The sequence below is a fragment of the Pteropus medius genome, unplaced genomic scaffold, assembly GCF_902729225.1.
Source record: "Pteropus medius unplaced genomic scaffold, Ma_sr-lr_union100, whole genome shotgun sequence".
NCBI classification, from domain to species: Eukaryota; Metazoa; Chordata; class Mammalia; order Chiroptera; family Pteropodidae; genus Pteropus; species Pteropus medius.
Window position 1 is genome coordinate 144,039 of NW_024349565.1, and position 15,524 is coordinate 159,562.

Genomic DNA, 15,524 nt, shown 5'->3' on the forward strand with positions numbered 1-15,524 from the left:
GGGGATGCTCGTGACAATTGTGGCTCAGAAGAGGCAGAACTGCCCCTCCGATGAGACCCCCAGTCACACGCATCACGAAGGGCGCAAAACCACGGACAGACGGGGTGCCGGGGAGGGGCCGGGCGCCCGCCTGCTTGTCCTCTGCGTTTTCTAGGTTTTCCGTGGGAAATGGTGGGTCATAATGGGGGGCGGGGGGCACCCGGAAACATCATTGTAAAAAAATAAGAAAACTTGAAATAGATCGAAATCTCGCCTTTGGCCATTTCTCGCTAAGCTCATGGGCCACATTTTCTTTCCTATATTATTTCTTCTTTTTCTTTTTTTACTCTGCATTTTTGATAAGTACGTACATTACTTTTAGGAGCAGAACAAACAATGCCAAAGGAGAGGAGGTGCCCCGTCGCCCAGTGGAGGGACATGTGGCCACAGGAGGGCAGTGTTGGTGCGCGGAGCCGAAAGGCCACGCTGGGCCAGCAGGCCCTGGCTGCGCCCTGCACCCCAGGAGGCCGAGGGGCCGCCGGCTCATAAGCCGGGCCGGGCTGCGAGGGGCCGACCGGCTGGAGCTGCCTCCCGCTCACGGTGCTGGGCCAGCGCTCACAGCCAATGGGGCGCTGACACAATCTTCTGTGCTCAGGGGGACGAGGCCTGGCGTGTTTTCCTGTCTCCCTGGAGCGGGTTGAGCCCCCCCTCAGCATGGCTTCCCTGAGTGTGGGGTTCGACAGCCCCATCTCACGGGGGCGTTGGGGGCACTGCATGGAATGAGGCCCCAGCGGCCATGCTCCAAGGCGGTGGCTCCAACACCTTCCAGAACTCTCTCGGGCTTCTTTCGGCTGCCTGGCCGGGTGCCGCAGGCTGGGCACACGGCCCTGAAGACACCTCCCAGACCGAGGCGTTTCGCAGGAGCCGCAGCGGCCCGGTGCCGGTCAGGCAACCTCAGGTCCCGCCCCACCCCAAGGCATCACGCCTCCCCATCTGACAAATGGGCACGGGGCGGCGGGCACACGGGGTCCCGTGTGTGCGTGCGTGCGTGCGTGCGTGTGTGCGTGTGAGCCAGCTACGAGCATGGCTGTAGCTGAAGAGGGCCAGGCCCCCCCCGGCTGCGGGGGAACCGAGGTGAGGGGTTTCTCTGGAATCAGAAAATGTGCAGAGGATAGTCTGTGCATTCTGGGGGTGGATTCTAGAAGTTCACAGCTGAAACGGGGCAAAGACCAGGTGGAGGAAGCCCCAGACGCCAAAGTGAGGAGGGCGGTTGGGCTCAGAATCCGCGCCCTGCCCCGGGCCCTTGACTCTGTGCGACCCGGGGCAGGCGCCCTCCCCTCCCTCAGCTTCGGTTCCCTCATCTGGGCCCTGTGACATGGGTGGCCATGGGTCACCATGGCAGGAAGGGAGAATGTGCACTCAGCCTAGGCCAGGAGGGTGGCGGAGGGTGGCCGTGAGGGACGGGGCCCGCGGGTGGCACTCACCCGTCTTGCAGGGAGGCGTCACCTCCAGACACTCCTTGTGTGCCCCGACACCACACTTGGTGCACAGGTAGCCCTGGTAGAAGGTGCCCCTGCAGTGGGACAGCGGAGGTGAGGCGGACACGGCTCTGGCCCCGCACACCCGAAGCCAAGCGCAGGGCCCGAGACCGCCGGGCCCGCCTCGCTGTCTGTCCCACAGGGCACCGTCCCTCACAGCCCTGGGCCTCCAGGGTCCCCGCCCCAATGTGCAGCCGGGGTGGCTCTCCCCAAGGACAGCCCGGCCTCGCTGTGCTGCCCCACAGGGCAAGCCCTGGGCAGCCACAGGGACAGCCACCACCCCTCCCAGCTGGGTCTGACGTGGATGGGGCCAGCCCGGGGCCAGGGAGGCAGGTGGTCAGTGGGGCTGGGCTGCAGGGCACACGCAGCGCCCTCGGGCCGGGGGGCAGAAGGCCTCACCTGAGGAACATCCTGCAGGCTTTGCAGTTGGTGGCCCTGTCGAACGTGTACATCTGGAAGCTGTGGTGGTTGGCGGTGGCTTTATCTGGCTTGATGTTTGACCTGACGGCAGGAAAGTGGGCACCAGACTCCCTGAGCCCCGAGCCTGGATCTGCCCGACATCCGGCCAGAGTGAGGGTCTGAGTGGGGGCGTCAGAGGCTGCTGTGCTGACGACAGCCCCTCTGGGTGCCGGCGACGGCCGTGCCTTGACGAGGGTCTGGGCGTGGGCAGACGCAGGCACGCGGCAGCAGACGTGCGCTTAGGGCTCCACTGCACGCAGCGGGAGAGGCACCCCGAAGTGTTCGGGGGGACGTGCGCTGATGTCTGCCATTCACTTAGAAACACGTGCCCCATCGATGGCGCAAAGGCTGGGGGGCGGGGGTCCCGTGACAGAGCAAGCAGGGCGAGACTCTCTCAACTCTGATGAATAATCTCGTTTTCCTAACAGAATGTTGGGGAGAAAATTCCAACCCCTGGAAGCCGAAGGCAGACAGGGAGGCGGCCCACCGCCCGGCCGCCATCGACACGGACGTGTCCCAGGCGTGAGCCCCTTGATCCTCTGCAAACCCCCCGACCTCGGCCCTCCTTTCGTGTCTGTTTCACAGGATGAAAAGGCCCGGGAGGGGAGCACACCCGTACGGAGCCCCTGGTCCCCCCGACTGCGGACCATGAGGGCACGAACCCCACTGCTCCGGTCTGCTGTGTCTGGGGACCCCAGCACGTAGTGGACACAGCGGGGCTCCTCCTACATTTCATGGAAAAACAGCGCTGTGGCTTCAAACAGGTGACGATCCACCAGCCTGCGAGGCCCGGAGGATCTGGGTCACCATGAGTCCGTCTGACACCCTGACCATCCTGGCCACTCACTGCTCTGCCGGACGGGGGCTTGAGACTGAGCCCGGGGACAGCTGTGACAGAGGCACAGCCCTCACGCCTGGGTGGACCATAAAACAGCCAGGACGTTACCAAGGTGGGGCTGGGGCGATGGAGCCCGCCTCAGTCTCTGGGCATCTGACCCAGCCCTTGTCCCCAGACGAAATCCACCTGGGGCCTGCAACGCCCACGCTGTGCATCGCGGGACTCACATGGCCATCTCGAACTGCTCCATCCACTTCCTCTTCATGTCCTCCGTCTTGCAGAAAAACTGGAAGCCCTGCTTCCCTTGCAAGTGAATCAGATAGAAGCCGTAGGACCACTGCGGGGCGACAGGGGCCGCGTGTGAACGGGCGGGGCTCCGGGCACACTGACGCGGGTGCGGGCACACCGGGCGGCCGCCTGCGTGTGCACGTGCACGTCCCGGAGGAGATGTGCTGGGACCCCTCTCCTGCCCGCCCGCGCCCGAGGTACGCCCTCAGCTGAACCCCACGAATGACTGAGCTGGTGCCCAGGGAGCTCGCCCAGGGCCCTTCCACGGGGCCGGCGCACCCCCTTCCACGCCTCAAATGTGATGCCTAAGAGACTCACGCATCTGAAGTAAAAGGACAGGAGGGACAAACAGGGCAGGTGAGGCCAGGGGCCCGAGAAGTCCAGGGCGAGGCCGGCCCACAGCCGCCCCACGCCCCGGGCCACCCCCAGGCCTCGCCATCTCCGGAGCTTTCAAAGGGGCCCGAGAAGAAGAGTTTGGTACGTCTGGGCCCGTTTGCTCGAAAAGATGGAGGGGGAAAGGAAGGAAGGAGAGACCCAGCGAGGAAGGAGGAAGCGGAGGGGAGGCAAGGAGGGAGCGCAAGGCAGGGGCGCCGACGCCCTGACCGCGGCGTTTGGACACGGCGTGAGGCCCAGGCGGGGCCGTGGGGCCTTCGCTCTGCCGCGGACCTGGCACGCGGGCAAACCTTTTATCATGCCCCGGAGCCATCCCCATAATTAAGAAGCCAGGGGAGGAAGGAGGAAGCAGCGAGCCGAGGGCCTGGCCCTGCTCGAGCCCGCAGGAGCCCCGGGGCCAGGACCCCCAGCTCAGGAAGGAAGTGCTGGCTTTGGGGCCCTGAGACGGGGAAGGGGCGGGGAGGGGGCTCCAGGAGCTTACCATTTTCCCATGAGACTAGGAAGCATGAGGGGAGGGAGGAAAAGGGGAGACGAGGTCACTACGAGGCCCGGCCCGGCCCTGCGGTGGGCTCTGCAGCCCGGGACACGGACCACACCCCCAGTGCCCGGGATGCGGCAGCCAGGGGGCCTCCCTCCCAGAGGGGAAGGTGCTGGGGGCTGGGACTCGGGGGGCTGCATCTTTAGCCCAGAGCCTAAAGAGAGGCCTCAGGTCAGCACCTCAGGCTCCTTGGGAGCTGGTTTAGGACCTCAGCGTTAGGGGGGGGTCACCCCCATAGCTCCTCCAGGTGGTACCTGCATTCTACACCGTACGCTCTAAAGTCGGGCTGAGATTGTTAGCACATTGGCTCGTGGCCCACACATCTAGCCCAGGCTGCACACAGTAGGTGCTCGAGCTCTGGGTGCAGAAGCTTCTGTGGAAGCAGGACTAAACCGGACCTAGTGGCAATCTCACCCTGGAGCCACGGCCCCACCCCCCACAGCCACGGCCTCACCCCAGCCATGACTAGCCCTAGTCATGGCCGCCCCTTCTGTGAGCCCACCCCCAGCCATGGCCATACTCCTGGCAGCCATAGCACAGTGGCTGGACGGCTGAGTCTGTCAAGCCACAGCAAGGCCCACCCGGAGCCCTCCTTCAAAGGGAGCAGGGTGGGGAGGTACAGCAAAGCCTGCTTGCTGCAGGGGACGATGTGGGCTGGAGTCAGGCAGCCAAGGTCTGAGGCCTGGCTGCCACACGAGGCCCTGGGCCGGGCCCCTCTGCTCAGTGTCCTCTCTGGGGCGCTGTGACCCTATCGTGCCCAGTCCCAGGAAAGATTCAAAGATGAAAGGCCGGGGGAAGTACTGGGCGAGCACAGAGCAGGCATGCCTTCTGCAGAAGTCACAGCGACGGGAGGATGACAGGAAAGTCCAGGCCACATTCCAGCTCCTCCTTCAGCTGGAATGGAGATGCCGCCTGCCCCGCCTGGAGATGCCGCCTGCCCCGCCTGGAGATGCTGCCTGCCCCACCTGCGGAGGCCCTGCCCTCACTGCGGAAAGCCCGGGCGCACCTTCTTGATGTCCTTGTTGTTCATGGGGTCATCGGTCATCTTGTGGCACAGCAGCTCTATGACCTCCTTCAGCTCGTAGCTGTAGCCCCTTCTTTTGCAGACGATGACCACCTTGTCAAACAGGAACAAGTACCTGGCCCGACAGCGCGGCCAGGGGCCCGTCAGCGCGGCCAGCACGCTGCGCTTGTAACGCGGGCCGGCTGCAAGCCCCGCTCTCTGCTGGCCCCACTGCCAACGCGGACCCACAGCACGACACCTCCCGGAAGCCCTCTTTGGCCTCCTGCCCCCATGGCCTGAGGTGCATCTGGGCTCCTCCGACCCCAAGCTCCATCCCCCACTGGGCTGTGAGCCCCATGGGGGGCCAGGCCCGCATCCGCTGTGACCTCAGCACGGCCCCGGGCCTCGCACGCAGTAGGTGCGCATGGAGAACTGAACGACAGCGGCCGTGCCAGCTCAGCTGCAGCCACCCGTCGCCAGCCCGGGCACTCCCCTGGCCATTTGGCAAAGAGCTCACACGGCCGCTCTGCCCGTCCAGCTCTGGGGAGCCCGTGAGCTCGCCAGCTGAGGCCTCTGGCTGCCCCCCAGCCCAGCCCAATGCCGGGCGCGGGCAGGGCCGCCCCACGGCTGCGGCGGCCGTTGGCTGACGTGGTTCGCCGACGCTCTTGCCGAGAAGGAAGGAAACAATTAAAACGGCGCAACACAAAGCCTGGCGGGCAGGCAGCTCTTTCCTCAGGAAAAGCTGTTCCCGCCCGGGGCCACCGCGCCGCTCACCTGTCCTGCTTGGTGTGGTTGACTATGGACCGGACCTTCAGCTCCCCGTCGATCTTCGGCCTCCCAAACTCCTCCAGCTTCACTTGCTGGGAGAGACAGGGGAGGCCGTCAGCCCCAGGGCAGAGCGGCGCCCGTCCTCACGTCGGGAGAAAGGGCAGGTGGGCACGTGCCCAGGGGACGAGTCCCACCGAAGCCCAGCGCCACGAACCCGGTGGGTCCTGGTGGTGCTTAGAACGAGGAACTGGCCCAGCGGCTCCCGTCCCCCCACCCCTGGCCCCCCGAGGCTCCCCGCAGCTCTGCAGGAACAGAGACAGCCTCGTGGTGAGGTCTTGTCAGCAGGGCAGCCACAGGGTGCTGCCCAGGGCAGGGACCTGGCAGGAAAGGCAGACGCCCAACCCCAGGACACCAGATTAGCGGGACAAAGCGCGCGCGTCAGACGCGGGGCAGGCGGGCGGGGCGCGGGGTCCTGCCAGTGGCTCGTCTGCCACGGGAAGACGGTCCGGTCCGTCAGCCCCTCTGGTCCGCAGAGATTCGTTTTTCATTTCTGTCTGGTTTGTGTCTCGGCTCTTCTGCTTTCATTCAGGGAGACAGTCTCCTGACGCGTGTTCCACGCAGCAGGAAATGCAGGAGGGACGCGGCAAACGCCCGGGGGCCGTGCCCGTGCGGTGCTCGGCCTCTTCTTCTGTGCTCTCGGAATTTTCCAGAAGCTGCCGGAGCAAGACTCAGAGCACAGCAGCCTTGGGGTCACACAGGGTGGGACGAGCACCCTGCGTAGCGACTCCCTCTGGGCCTCCATGTCTCGCCTCTGAAGTGGGGGAAACCGAAGCGCCACCCCCACCTGGGCGACGGGGTTCGGGAGGGGACGGGAGCTGAGCACGGCCTGGCTCGTGGGAATGCGCCGCGCCCGTTGGCCACTGCTGTCGTACTTTTGTCATTTAAGGAACGAGTGTGACTCATCTGAAAAAACTTTTTAAAAATGTCCCGAAGGTGTCTTCGTGCCACAAAAGCGATGTCCGTCCATGGGACAGCATCTAAGAACCATCGACGCTCAACGAGGGGGCCCAGCGGCCTGGCCCCGCCAGCACAGTCACCACTGGTGGGTGAGGACTTGGCCAATGGGCACCAGGTGTTGGCCTGCACATCCGGGAGCTTCCTCTGCAAAAGCTTCTGTGTCGATTTGACCTTGACAGAAACTCGCCAGGACCTGGCCAAGTTCAGGGACCAGAGAGTGAAAATGTCTCGGAAAAAGGCAACGGTCCTCAGCCAGGGGCAAGCCTGTGCTCGGGAGACACCTGGCGATGTCTGCAGATGTGCTTGGGGGTCGCTTGGGCCCCCAAGGGTGGGGGTGGCAGGGGTATCTAGTGGACAGAGATCGGGATGCTGCTCAACATCCTGCTGTGCACAGGGCGGACCCCACAACGAAGAATGATCAGGCCCAAACGTCAACAGCGCCGAGGTGCAGAAAGCCTGGTCTGACCGTGTGGCAGGTGTGCAAGATGCTGGTACTGGTGGCACAGGCGGGGAAGCGTCTGCTTCCTGGAATGCCAGCTCCTCCTCCCGGCCGGACGTGGTGCTTCGGCCAGCGCCCTAAGTCTGAGCCTCTGACGGACCGGGTGGGGAGAGGGCCCCTGAGGTGTCCGGCTGGCCTGATGGAGGCCGAGGGGGGGGCGAACCTGAGGGCAGCTCCCTCGTGCCTCCTGGGGACAGTAGAGATGAGGGGGCGCCAGAGGTCCCTGAACCAGAAGGAGCCTCGTGTCCCCTGGGAGCCACAGCCTCCCCTTGAACCCAGGAGTCCTGTGTCCAGCGGGGAGGGAGGCGGGAGTTTAGGACCGCTGCTCCCCCAGCCCTGCCCCTCAGCAGGCAGGTGGCCCGGGCACAGAGCACTCAGGGGGCCCGAAGCATGCGGAGCGGCGTGGCTCCCACCGCCTGGCCGGACACAGCGGTGTCCACACTTCTGCTCAGTCAATGCCGAGGTCGCGAGCGTAATCTCTAAAACGAGGACGCGTGGGCACGACTCTTCCCGCTCCGCTCACTTACCAAGTTCTCTATAGAACTCTGGAATTCGCTGATTTTCTTCAGGGTCTCCTTGTCCCGTTTAACTTCATTTATGTACATTGCCAAGTCCTTGGAAACAAGGGGGTGGGGGTGGGGCTCAGCAGGCGCGTGCTGGGAGGGGCGGGGGGGTCCAGCCCCCAACCCCACCCGCCGTCCGCCCGGGGCTGAGCCTTTGCAGAGCACCTCCGGCCACCCTCCAGAGGCGGCTGACCCTCCAAATGACAGGAGGGCGAGAGGCGTCAACCCCACTTGACAAGTGAAGAAACTTAAGGCAGAAAAGGTAAAACCGACCCCTGACTGTACCCCGATCGGTGGGCCAGGGAGCCCAAACTCCTGCCTGCCGATCCCCGTCTATGCTAAAGCAGAGGGAAAACGGCCGACGAGGCCCGGCCCAGGCCGCTGCTCCGCTCTGGGACGCGGACACCCGGCAGGCCGACCCCGCGCCCCCAGGAACCGCACCGTCTGGCACGGTGTGCACGTGCTGCAGCCTCCCGCTGGCCGCCAGGGGGCAGTGCCCGCTGCCATCCAGAGTGCAGAGCGGCTGGGCTGGGCACCCAGCGCCACCGGAGGGCCAGCAGACCCAGCAGGTGGCACTGGCCCTGCCCAGCAGCAGGACAGCCTGTCCCGGGTGGACCCCCGGGCCAGACCAAGGTGGGAGCCGATTCCAGCCTTCCTCCGGCCCCTCCTGCCTGTTCCCACAAGGAGCCCACTGGCAGGGCAGGATCTAAGACCAAGGCAGAAGTGTCACGAGCTGGCTTGATGAGCTGTCCAGCCGTTCCGGCCTCGGCGGCACAGGCCGCAGGCTCACCCCGGCTTGAGGTAAAGTTCTCACAGCACGGGGCGCGGCGCCTCCGGGGAACGGGACCCAGACAGGGGACAATCCTCATGGGAATGTCACTTCGAAAAGACCGAGGAAGCGCAGGATGCAGCCACGTGACGAGGAGGGGTCTGTGTGAGCCGGTGCTCAGGTGGGCTGGGAGGGGCTGCACGCGGGGGCGTGGGGGTGGCCTGGCCGGCCTGGGCTTGGGGCACGCGGTGCCCACCGCTGCAGAGCCACATGAGCAGCTCCGGAGGGCTGTGTGCTGGGTACATGGGACCCGATGGCCCAGAACTGCGTCCAGTGCCTGGGACCTGGTGACGGCCCCGAGGACAGCCGGGAAGGCAGGAGGAAGGAGGCCCAGGGGCCGCTGGGGGCCAGGCAAGGTACGGATGGGGACATGGGGTGGGCGCCTGGCCTGCAGCCCCCTCTGCCCAGCGCCCTGTCCTCACTCCGTCTCCTGCTGTCCCAGGAAAATCTGCGCCTATGGTCACAGAGCCAGGCTTGTTCGTGAGCCCGACTCCAGTCCCAGAACACTCTGCCCTGACTCAGTTTACCCACCTGCATGGCCTCCAGTGCTTCTTTCAGCTGCTGCCTCTCCGGCCGGTCAGTGGAATGGCTCAGCAGTTCCTGGTGGTGCGAGGGGGTTGTGGGTCACCACTCAGGGGTCCCAGTCCCCACCCTCGCCCGGCACGGGGTCGGTGCCGCTGCCCCACTCCCGCAGACAGACAGTGGGCCCTCGCCCACACGACAACCGCTTCGAGGAACCTCGTGGTGACGGCAGAAACTGCAGGCAGCGCAGAGCAGGTGCCGAGCTAACAGGTGACCCGTGGACTCACGGAGGGGCCTGAGTCAGCGCCTCTCAGAAACCGCCCTCTCCCCCAGGCCTGTCTGCCGAGAAGGACGCTTATTTCCACGGCCACCACGGCTGCCGGGAAGCTCGGAGGCAGAGCTCACGTCGACCCCAGGCGTCTCCCACGCCGGTCTGCGGGTCTCTCTGCCCGCACTGATTCTAACGGTGAGTCTGTGACACACGCCCCGCACGCACCCTGGGCAGCCCCTAACGGACCGCACGACGTGTGCGCGCTGAGCACAGACGGGCTCAGCCGCGGGCCTGCGTACCCCCCGCGCCCCAGGAGCCGGGCGCGGGAGCCCCACCTTCAGGAGCAGGTGATACTTGAGCACCCTCTGCATGGGCACCACCAGCAGGTCCTGCAGCTTGAACTTCCCGTCCTGGACCTTCAGTGTGCATTCCTGGGTGTCAAAGAGCGACAAGTCGATGGACAGTGTCCTTGCCCGGGGACGCTGGGCTCCGATACTCCCACGCCCAAGCAGGGGGGCGGGCCCAGGGCTGGAACTGGGGCCCCGGCATCCGGTCCATCTCTGGCCAGCTCCCGGGACCCTCTGGAACCCAGGTGTGGGGACACAGCAGCCACATAGCACCCTGGGGTTCTGGGGCTAGCACCCACCAGGCCTGCCTCCCCACCCTCGGGTCAGCCGGCTCACACCAAGGGGGACTGCCCGTGGAAACCAGGTTGTCTGGACACACGAGGGCATCCTGCTTCTCCAAGGGGGCCCCCCCAGCACCGCTGGAGCAAAGGGACGCTGCACCAGCATCCACTCTGGGAACTGGGTTCGACATGGGACCCCCAACCCGGGGAGCAGCCCGGCTAACCCCAGTGAAGGGAACGAGGAGCAGGGCCAGGGGAGCGACAACCGCCAGAGTGGCCCAGAGCCCGGGCTGAGGACGGGCGAGCAGGGGGAGGCTCCGTGGCTCCCGGCAAATGTCCATCACCCAGGGCCTCCCTGGAATTTGCGCGGGCCAGGGCCAGGGGTCAAAGCACCCGCAGAGCGAGGTCCGGTCCTCGGGGTCTGCCTCAGTCGCACCCAAGGGACTCAGGCCGTGTTCTGACCTGGGGCACGGCCTCCACCTGCCCACTCCCCACCCCAACAAAATGCAAAGGAGAAAAAAATCGCCTGCTAAAATCATCTACAAAAAAGGCACATCACAACCCCTGTCTCCACATTCCCACGAAATGGTCAAGCAAGGGGCCAGTGAGGTGCAACCTCAAAGGGGCGGGCCAGGGAACAGGCTGGGGACGGGCCAGGGGACGGGCCAGGGGCCAGGCCGGGAAGTCCCTGTTACCTCGACTTTCAGTCTGAAGTCCTCCCGGCTGGCGAGGAGCTGGTTCAGTGTGTTCTGGGCGTGTTCCATGTGGCTGCAGTACTCCCCGTAGATCAGGAGCCTGGGGCCGCGCGCACACGCACGCACACGCAAACACACATGCACATACACGCACACACAAGCACAAACACATGTGGCAGTGGTGTGTGTGTGTTGTGTGTGTGTGTATTGTTATTAATTAATTATTATTATTGTGCATTATAGTGATGTTGTGTATTATGTGGTGGTGGTTGGTGGCTGTTTTCTGTGTTGTGGTGTGTGCAGCCTCTAGTTAGTGCAAGCAGGGTGGGGCCTGGTTAGTTCTTGGATGGGAGACCACCCAGGAAGACCAGGTGCTATAGGCATAAAAAAAAAAGAGACTCTCCAACTCAGCAGCACCACAGTGGCGGGGAGCAGTTCTGCCCGAGACCCCCAGGCCCGCCTTAGATACGATGTACACACGTGAAACTGTCACCTCCTGCCCAGGGGCCCCTCTGGAGAAGGACCTGCCACCCTCTCCTCTTCCTGGCTGCAGGCCGAATAGTACCCTAAACAGGGAGGGACTTAGATGTCCCCATCACTGGGTCCTACACCATAATCAAAGAATAGCCAGAAAGGTTTTATCTTAGAAACGTTCATTTTTTTTTTTTTATCGCAGTTAGCATTGGCAGTTGGCAATGTGGCTGCTCCAGTGACAGGGAAATGCCACCAGCCAGTGCACACAGGAGGCCAGAGCAGGCTGAGGGCAGGAGAAGGTGCATCGTAGCCCTTTCCCTTGGAGCTCGGCAGGCTGCCAGGGGCAGAGGACTGACCGGCACCTGGTCTGCCACAAGGGCTCACTTCTTCGGGCCTGACTGTCTCAAATTCAGGACACTCACAGCCACCTGTGGGGTGATAATGCCGTCATCCCAATGTACAGAGAGAGGCTGAGCGCAGACGGCGCCCTTGGTGAGAGAGCATACATAAGGAGCTCAGCTCAGTGGATTCAGAGCAGAAACCATTATGACCCAGTTTAGGCTGGAAAGAGCCAGAGAGCAGCTCGGAGTGATGGACCGGGGCCCAAACTGAGGGCCGAGGGGCAGGAGGCAGGAGCAGGGTCAATGGGGTGGTCGACAAGGACATCGGCCTGGCCGGGGCCCGTGGTTCCAGTCGGGGACAGAGGCGCAGAGGAAGTGAGGGGAGCCTCCGTTATGGGGGAGGGGGCCTGATGGCAAGGCCGAGAGGACCACTGAGCACTGCCATCCCTCACCGTTGCCCTGGTCCCCTCCCAATGACAGTACCCCCCAGGAGACCCCGTGGCCACCAGGAAGAGGCCCAAGCTCCGCCCACCTTCTCGATGTCCTCCAGCGTCCGGTAGTACTTGGCCTCCGTCTCCTGAATCTCCAGCAAGCAGCAGTTTCTCTTGTCATCCTCGGTCATGCCCATTTTCTAGGGGACAGACGCACGATGCCTGCTGACCACCGGGGCTTGGCCATAGGGCCATCGAGTGTGGGGCCAGATGGGAGACAGAGGGACCCAAGCCCGTCCCCTCCCTTTAGCAGAGGAGGAGATTGAGCCGCGGGGAGAGGACGTGGCATGAACCTGGGAACCAGTGACAATGGAGGCTTCCAGACCAGGGGGACGCCCTCTGAAGCCACCTCCTCCATCATATACAGCAGGTGCGGCATACTTAAAACACCCACTACGTGCACAGGTATACAGCAGGTGTGGCATGCTTAAAATACCCACTACGTGCACAGAGATATACAGTAGGTGCGGCACACTTAAAACACCCACTACGTGCACAGGGACAGGCCGTGACCAGCTGCCTGGAGGCCCACACCTGCCAACGGGGCGTGCGTCCCAGCATTGGCCAGGTGGTGCCTCAGAGAGACACCAGTTCCTGGTAGGGCTGGACCCCAGGTGTTTGCTGACCTCCAACCAGGGACCTGAGATAACAGCCCCTGGCAGGGGTCACCGGAGGACACGCCTCCGTGCCAGGGCCTGTCCCCTACCTCTGGGAGAAACGTGGCCGGGGCTGGGACTGACCAAGAGCCTGTGCAGGGAGGAGGCAGTGGGGGTGCCTAAGGGCAGTCACGCTCCTCAGGGCCTTTCGGGCTGAGCCTCATCTGCCCGTGAGTCGGGCTCTGGGGAAATGGGGCTGGGACATGCGACATGGCATTTGGACTCATCTGCGCGAACGCCACCCTCCTCCTCTTCCTCCTCCTCTAAGAAATGCGCTGGGGGCCAGGCGGGGCAGAGCCTGGGGTCAGCAGCTCCCCAGGCTCCTTCCGAGGCCACAGCCCCGCTCGGCCTGGGGCAGCACTGCCCTGGTCCCCTTAAAACTGCGTGCAAGAATGGCGTCCGACAGTGTCTCCCTGGGGACAGGGGCCCGAGTGTGTCCAGAGGCCCGAGACGTCCCAGGGCGGTGGAGGGAGACGGTGTGGCGGCTCCCACCCCGCAGCCTCCCCGCCCGCCACTCACCTGCATGTACCTAATCTGAGAGCATGGAGAACAGATGGGAGAAAGAACCAATCAGCAGCGCTGGCTCGCTGAGCAAGCCGTGCGTGGGGAGTCGGGACCCTCGTGCGCATTTACGTGACAGCCACAGGGACCGCACCGCAGCCCCGCCCCCGCCCGCGCCGGCCTGGCTGGGTGTGGACGGACGGCGCTGGGGCCACGCGCTTCGCCAGCCCGTCGCACGTCTGGGCTGCGAGCGAAACCTGCCATCATCCTCCGGCCTTTTCGTCCTCCGAAAGGCCATCCTCCTCATTACCTTGCACTTAAGCTGTCCAGATAGCTCTGGACATGACACGGAATGAAATAAAGCCAGCCGTTTTATCTCAGAGGACGCGGCAGGAGGCTCGCCTGCATAGAAGACAGGACACTGAGCACAGGGGGGCAGGTGGGGTGCTAGCGTGTCCCCAGGGCACAGGCGGGCATCCGCTCCCAGCCCCCGCAGACCCTGCCAACAGTCCCAGATCCTGTCATGCGTGCTCCAGGACCACGGACAGCAGTGACCTCTCGGGAGAGCCAGCCCTAGGGCCTCTGTGGGCCAGGCACAGAAGGGGGTCCCTGGGGAGCTTGTATGGCCTGGGGACCAGGGCGCCTCTGGATAACCACAGGCCACCACATATACACGCTCTCACTTTAACCAGAGGACACCCAGCTCCCAACGGGCTTGGGGCCTGGGGCGGCCGTGGCTCTGGGGGCGGGGCAGGGCCCTCCAGCAGCAGGACCCCGGCATGGCCGCCCTGCCCCTAGCACACGTCCCAGGAAGGCTCGGGAGCAGAGTCGCCCCACTGCAGGATGCCGGGCAGGGCAGAACCGCCCCGGGCGGACCTCGTGCGCAGGCCCACGGCCGACTCTGCGGAGCGAGCCCCCTGGGAACTGTGGGCAAGAACACCCACCTTCAGACCCTTTGGGGCAGAATGAGGAGCCTGTTCCTAGGAGTAGAGTTTGGGGGCCATGCATGCCACCGCCCGGCACATCTGCGTCTCCCCCGTGTGATGCCAGTGATGGTGGCAGGCACTGCTGGCGGGGACGGGGCCTCGTCGACCAGCTGGTCCCCCCCGCAGGGAAGGACAACACTGAAATTTGCTTTCTGAGAAATTCCCCCATCTCTCTGGTGAAAGCGAATAGCGTCGAAAGCCTCCACAGTCAGCCAGCGGCACCCTGGCCACCCTGCGGAGTTCGGAGCCCAAGGGGGCTGTGGCCTGTCCCACCGAGTCCCCACCCCCCGGCCCGGCAGGGGCCCCCCTTTCCGCACAGCAGCTGCTGGCAGTAGATGTGCATCGCAGCCGAGTGGCGTCGGAGACCTGATCGGAAATAAACACCCTCGCCACACAAAAGACGCGCAGCTGGCTCACGGCCGATGGCGTCCCCCACGCCCGACAAAGGGGGAGGAGGGCCGAGCGGCGTGAGGCTCCCCGGGCAGGAAGGGCCGGAGCCCCACGCGGCCCTCGAGAATTCCATGGCGACGCGTCCCAGAAGGACGATGGCAGCGGCCTCCCGGCCCGGTCCCCTCAGGACGTGTCACGGGGATGAAGGGCCCACGGCAGGCGGGGACCAGGGACAGCAGGACGGGGTGCGGCCTCGGGGACCCGACGCCGGGCGCGGGCGGCTTACCATGGGCTGCTGCACCTCCACCTTGATGATGTCCTCGTAGATGTCGTCACCCTCGTCCTCGCATGGCACGCAGTCGTAGATGTCCTCCCCCAGGTCATGCTCGCTGCACAGGAGGGGCGTGGTCAGGGTGGGGGCTGCAGCCAAGTGCGCCAGGGGCCCCGCAGGGAGAGCAGGCGGTCAGAGCCACGGCCAGCTCCTCCCCGCTGCCTCCCACGCAGCGTGCACAGCACCGTCTGGCACTTGGCCCGCAGTCCTTCTAGAAGCACCTACCATGACAAGGCCCCAACTTCTCCAGACACACCCGGAGGCCCAGGGTGAGACCGCCCCACCTGAACCCCGGCTACGGGCCGAGCGCCCTCTCCCCGGCCGCGCCCGGGACTCGCAGTCGCCCAGCCCGGGTCCTCCCAGCGTGGAGGTCGGGGTGCAGTGCTCACCCGGGGACATCTACCCCACCAGGCGCCAAGGGAGCGGACAGAGAGGGACACAGCGTGAGGCGCCTTCGCGAATGAGCACGAGGAAGTGGCCGCTTTCGATGAGCCTCTGATTCCGCTCGTGGCCACACCTGGACTCT

The 15,524-nt window shown here is 64.8% G+C and overlaps 1 protein-coding gene across 9 annotated transcripts in view; it reads right to left on the bottom strand.

Annotated features, from left to right (window-relative positions):
• The window catches only part of VAV2 (vav guanine nucleotide exchange factor 2), a 55,290-nt gene that overhangs the window by 16,986 nt on the left and 22,780 nt on the right, over nucleotides 1-15,524 (bottom strand). For all 9 annotated transcript variants that reach the window (XR_005657320.1, XR_005657321.1, XM_039882922.1 and 6 more), the window contains 9 exons: nucleotides 10,829-10,928; nucleotides 9,841-9,936; nucleotides 9,244-9,312; nucleotides 7,848-7,934; nucleotides 5,811-5,896; nucleotides 5,040-5,172; nucleotides 3,042-3,151; nucleotides 1,917-2,018; nucleotides 1,464-1,552 (listed from right to left, as the gene is read on the bottom strand). Coding sequence is in view for 7 of the 9 variants with exons in the window: in XM_039882922.1 (XP_039738856.1) it covers nucleotides 1,464-1,552; nucleotides 1,917-2,018; nucleotides 3,042-3,151; nucleotides 5,040-5,172; nucleotides 5,811-5,896; nucleotides 7,848-7,934; nucleotides 9,244-9,312; nucleotides 9,841-9,936; nucleotides 10,829-10,928 (872 nt within the window). In the remaining 2 variants the exon portion in view is untranslated. The remainder of the gene's footprint in view (nucleotides 1-1,463; nucleotides 1,553-1,916; nucleotides 2,019-3,041; nucleotides 3,152-5,039; nucleotides 5,173-5,810; nucleotides 5,897-7,847; nucleotides 7,935-9,243; nucleotides 9,313-9,840; nucleotides 9,937-10,828; nucleotides 10,929-15,524) is intronic.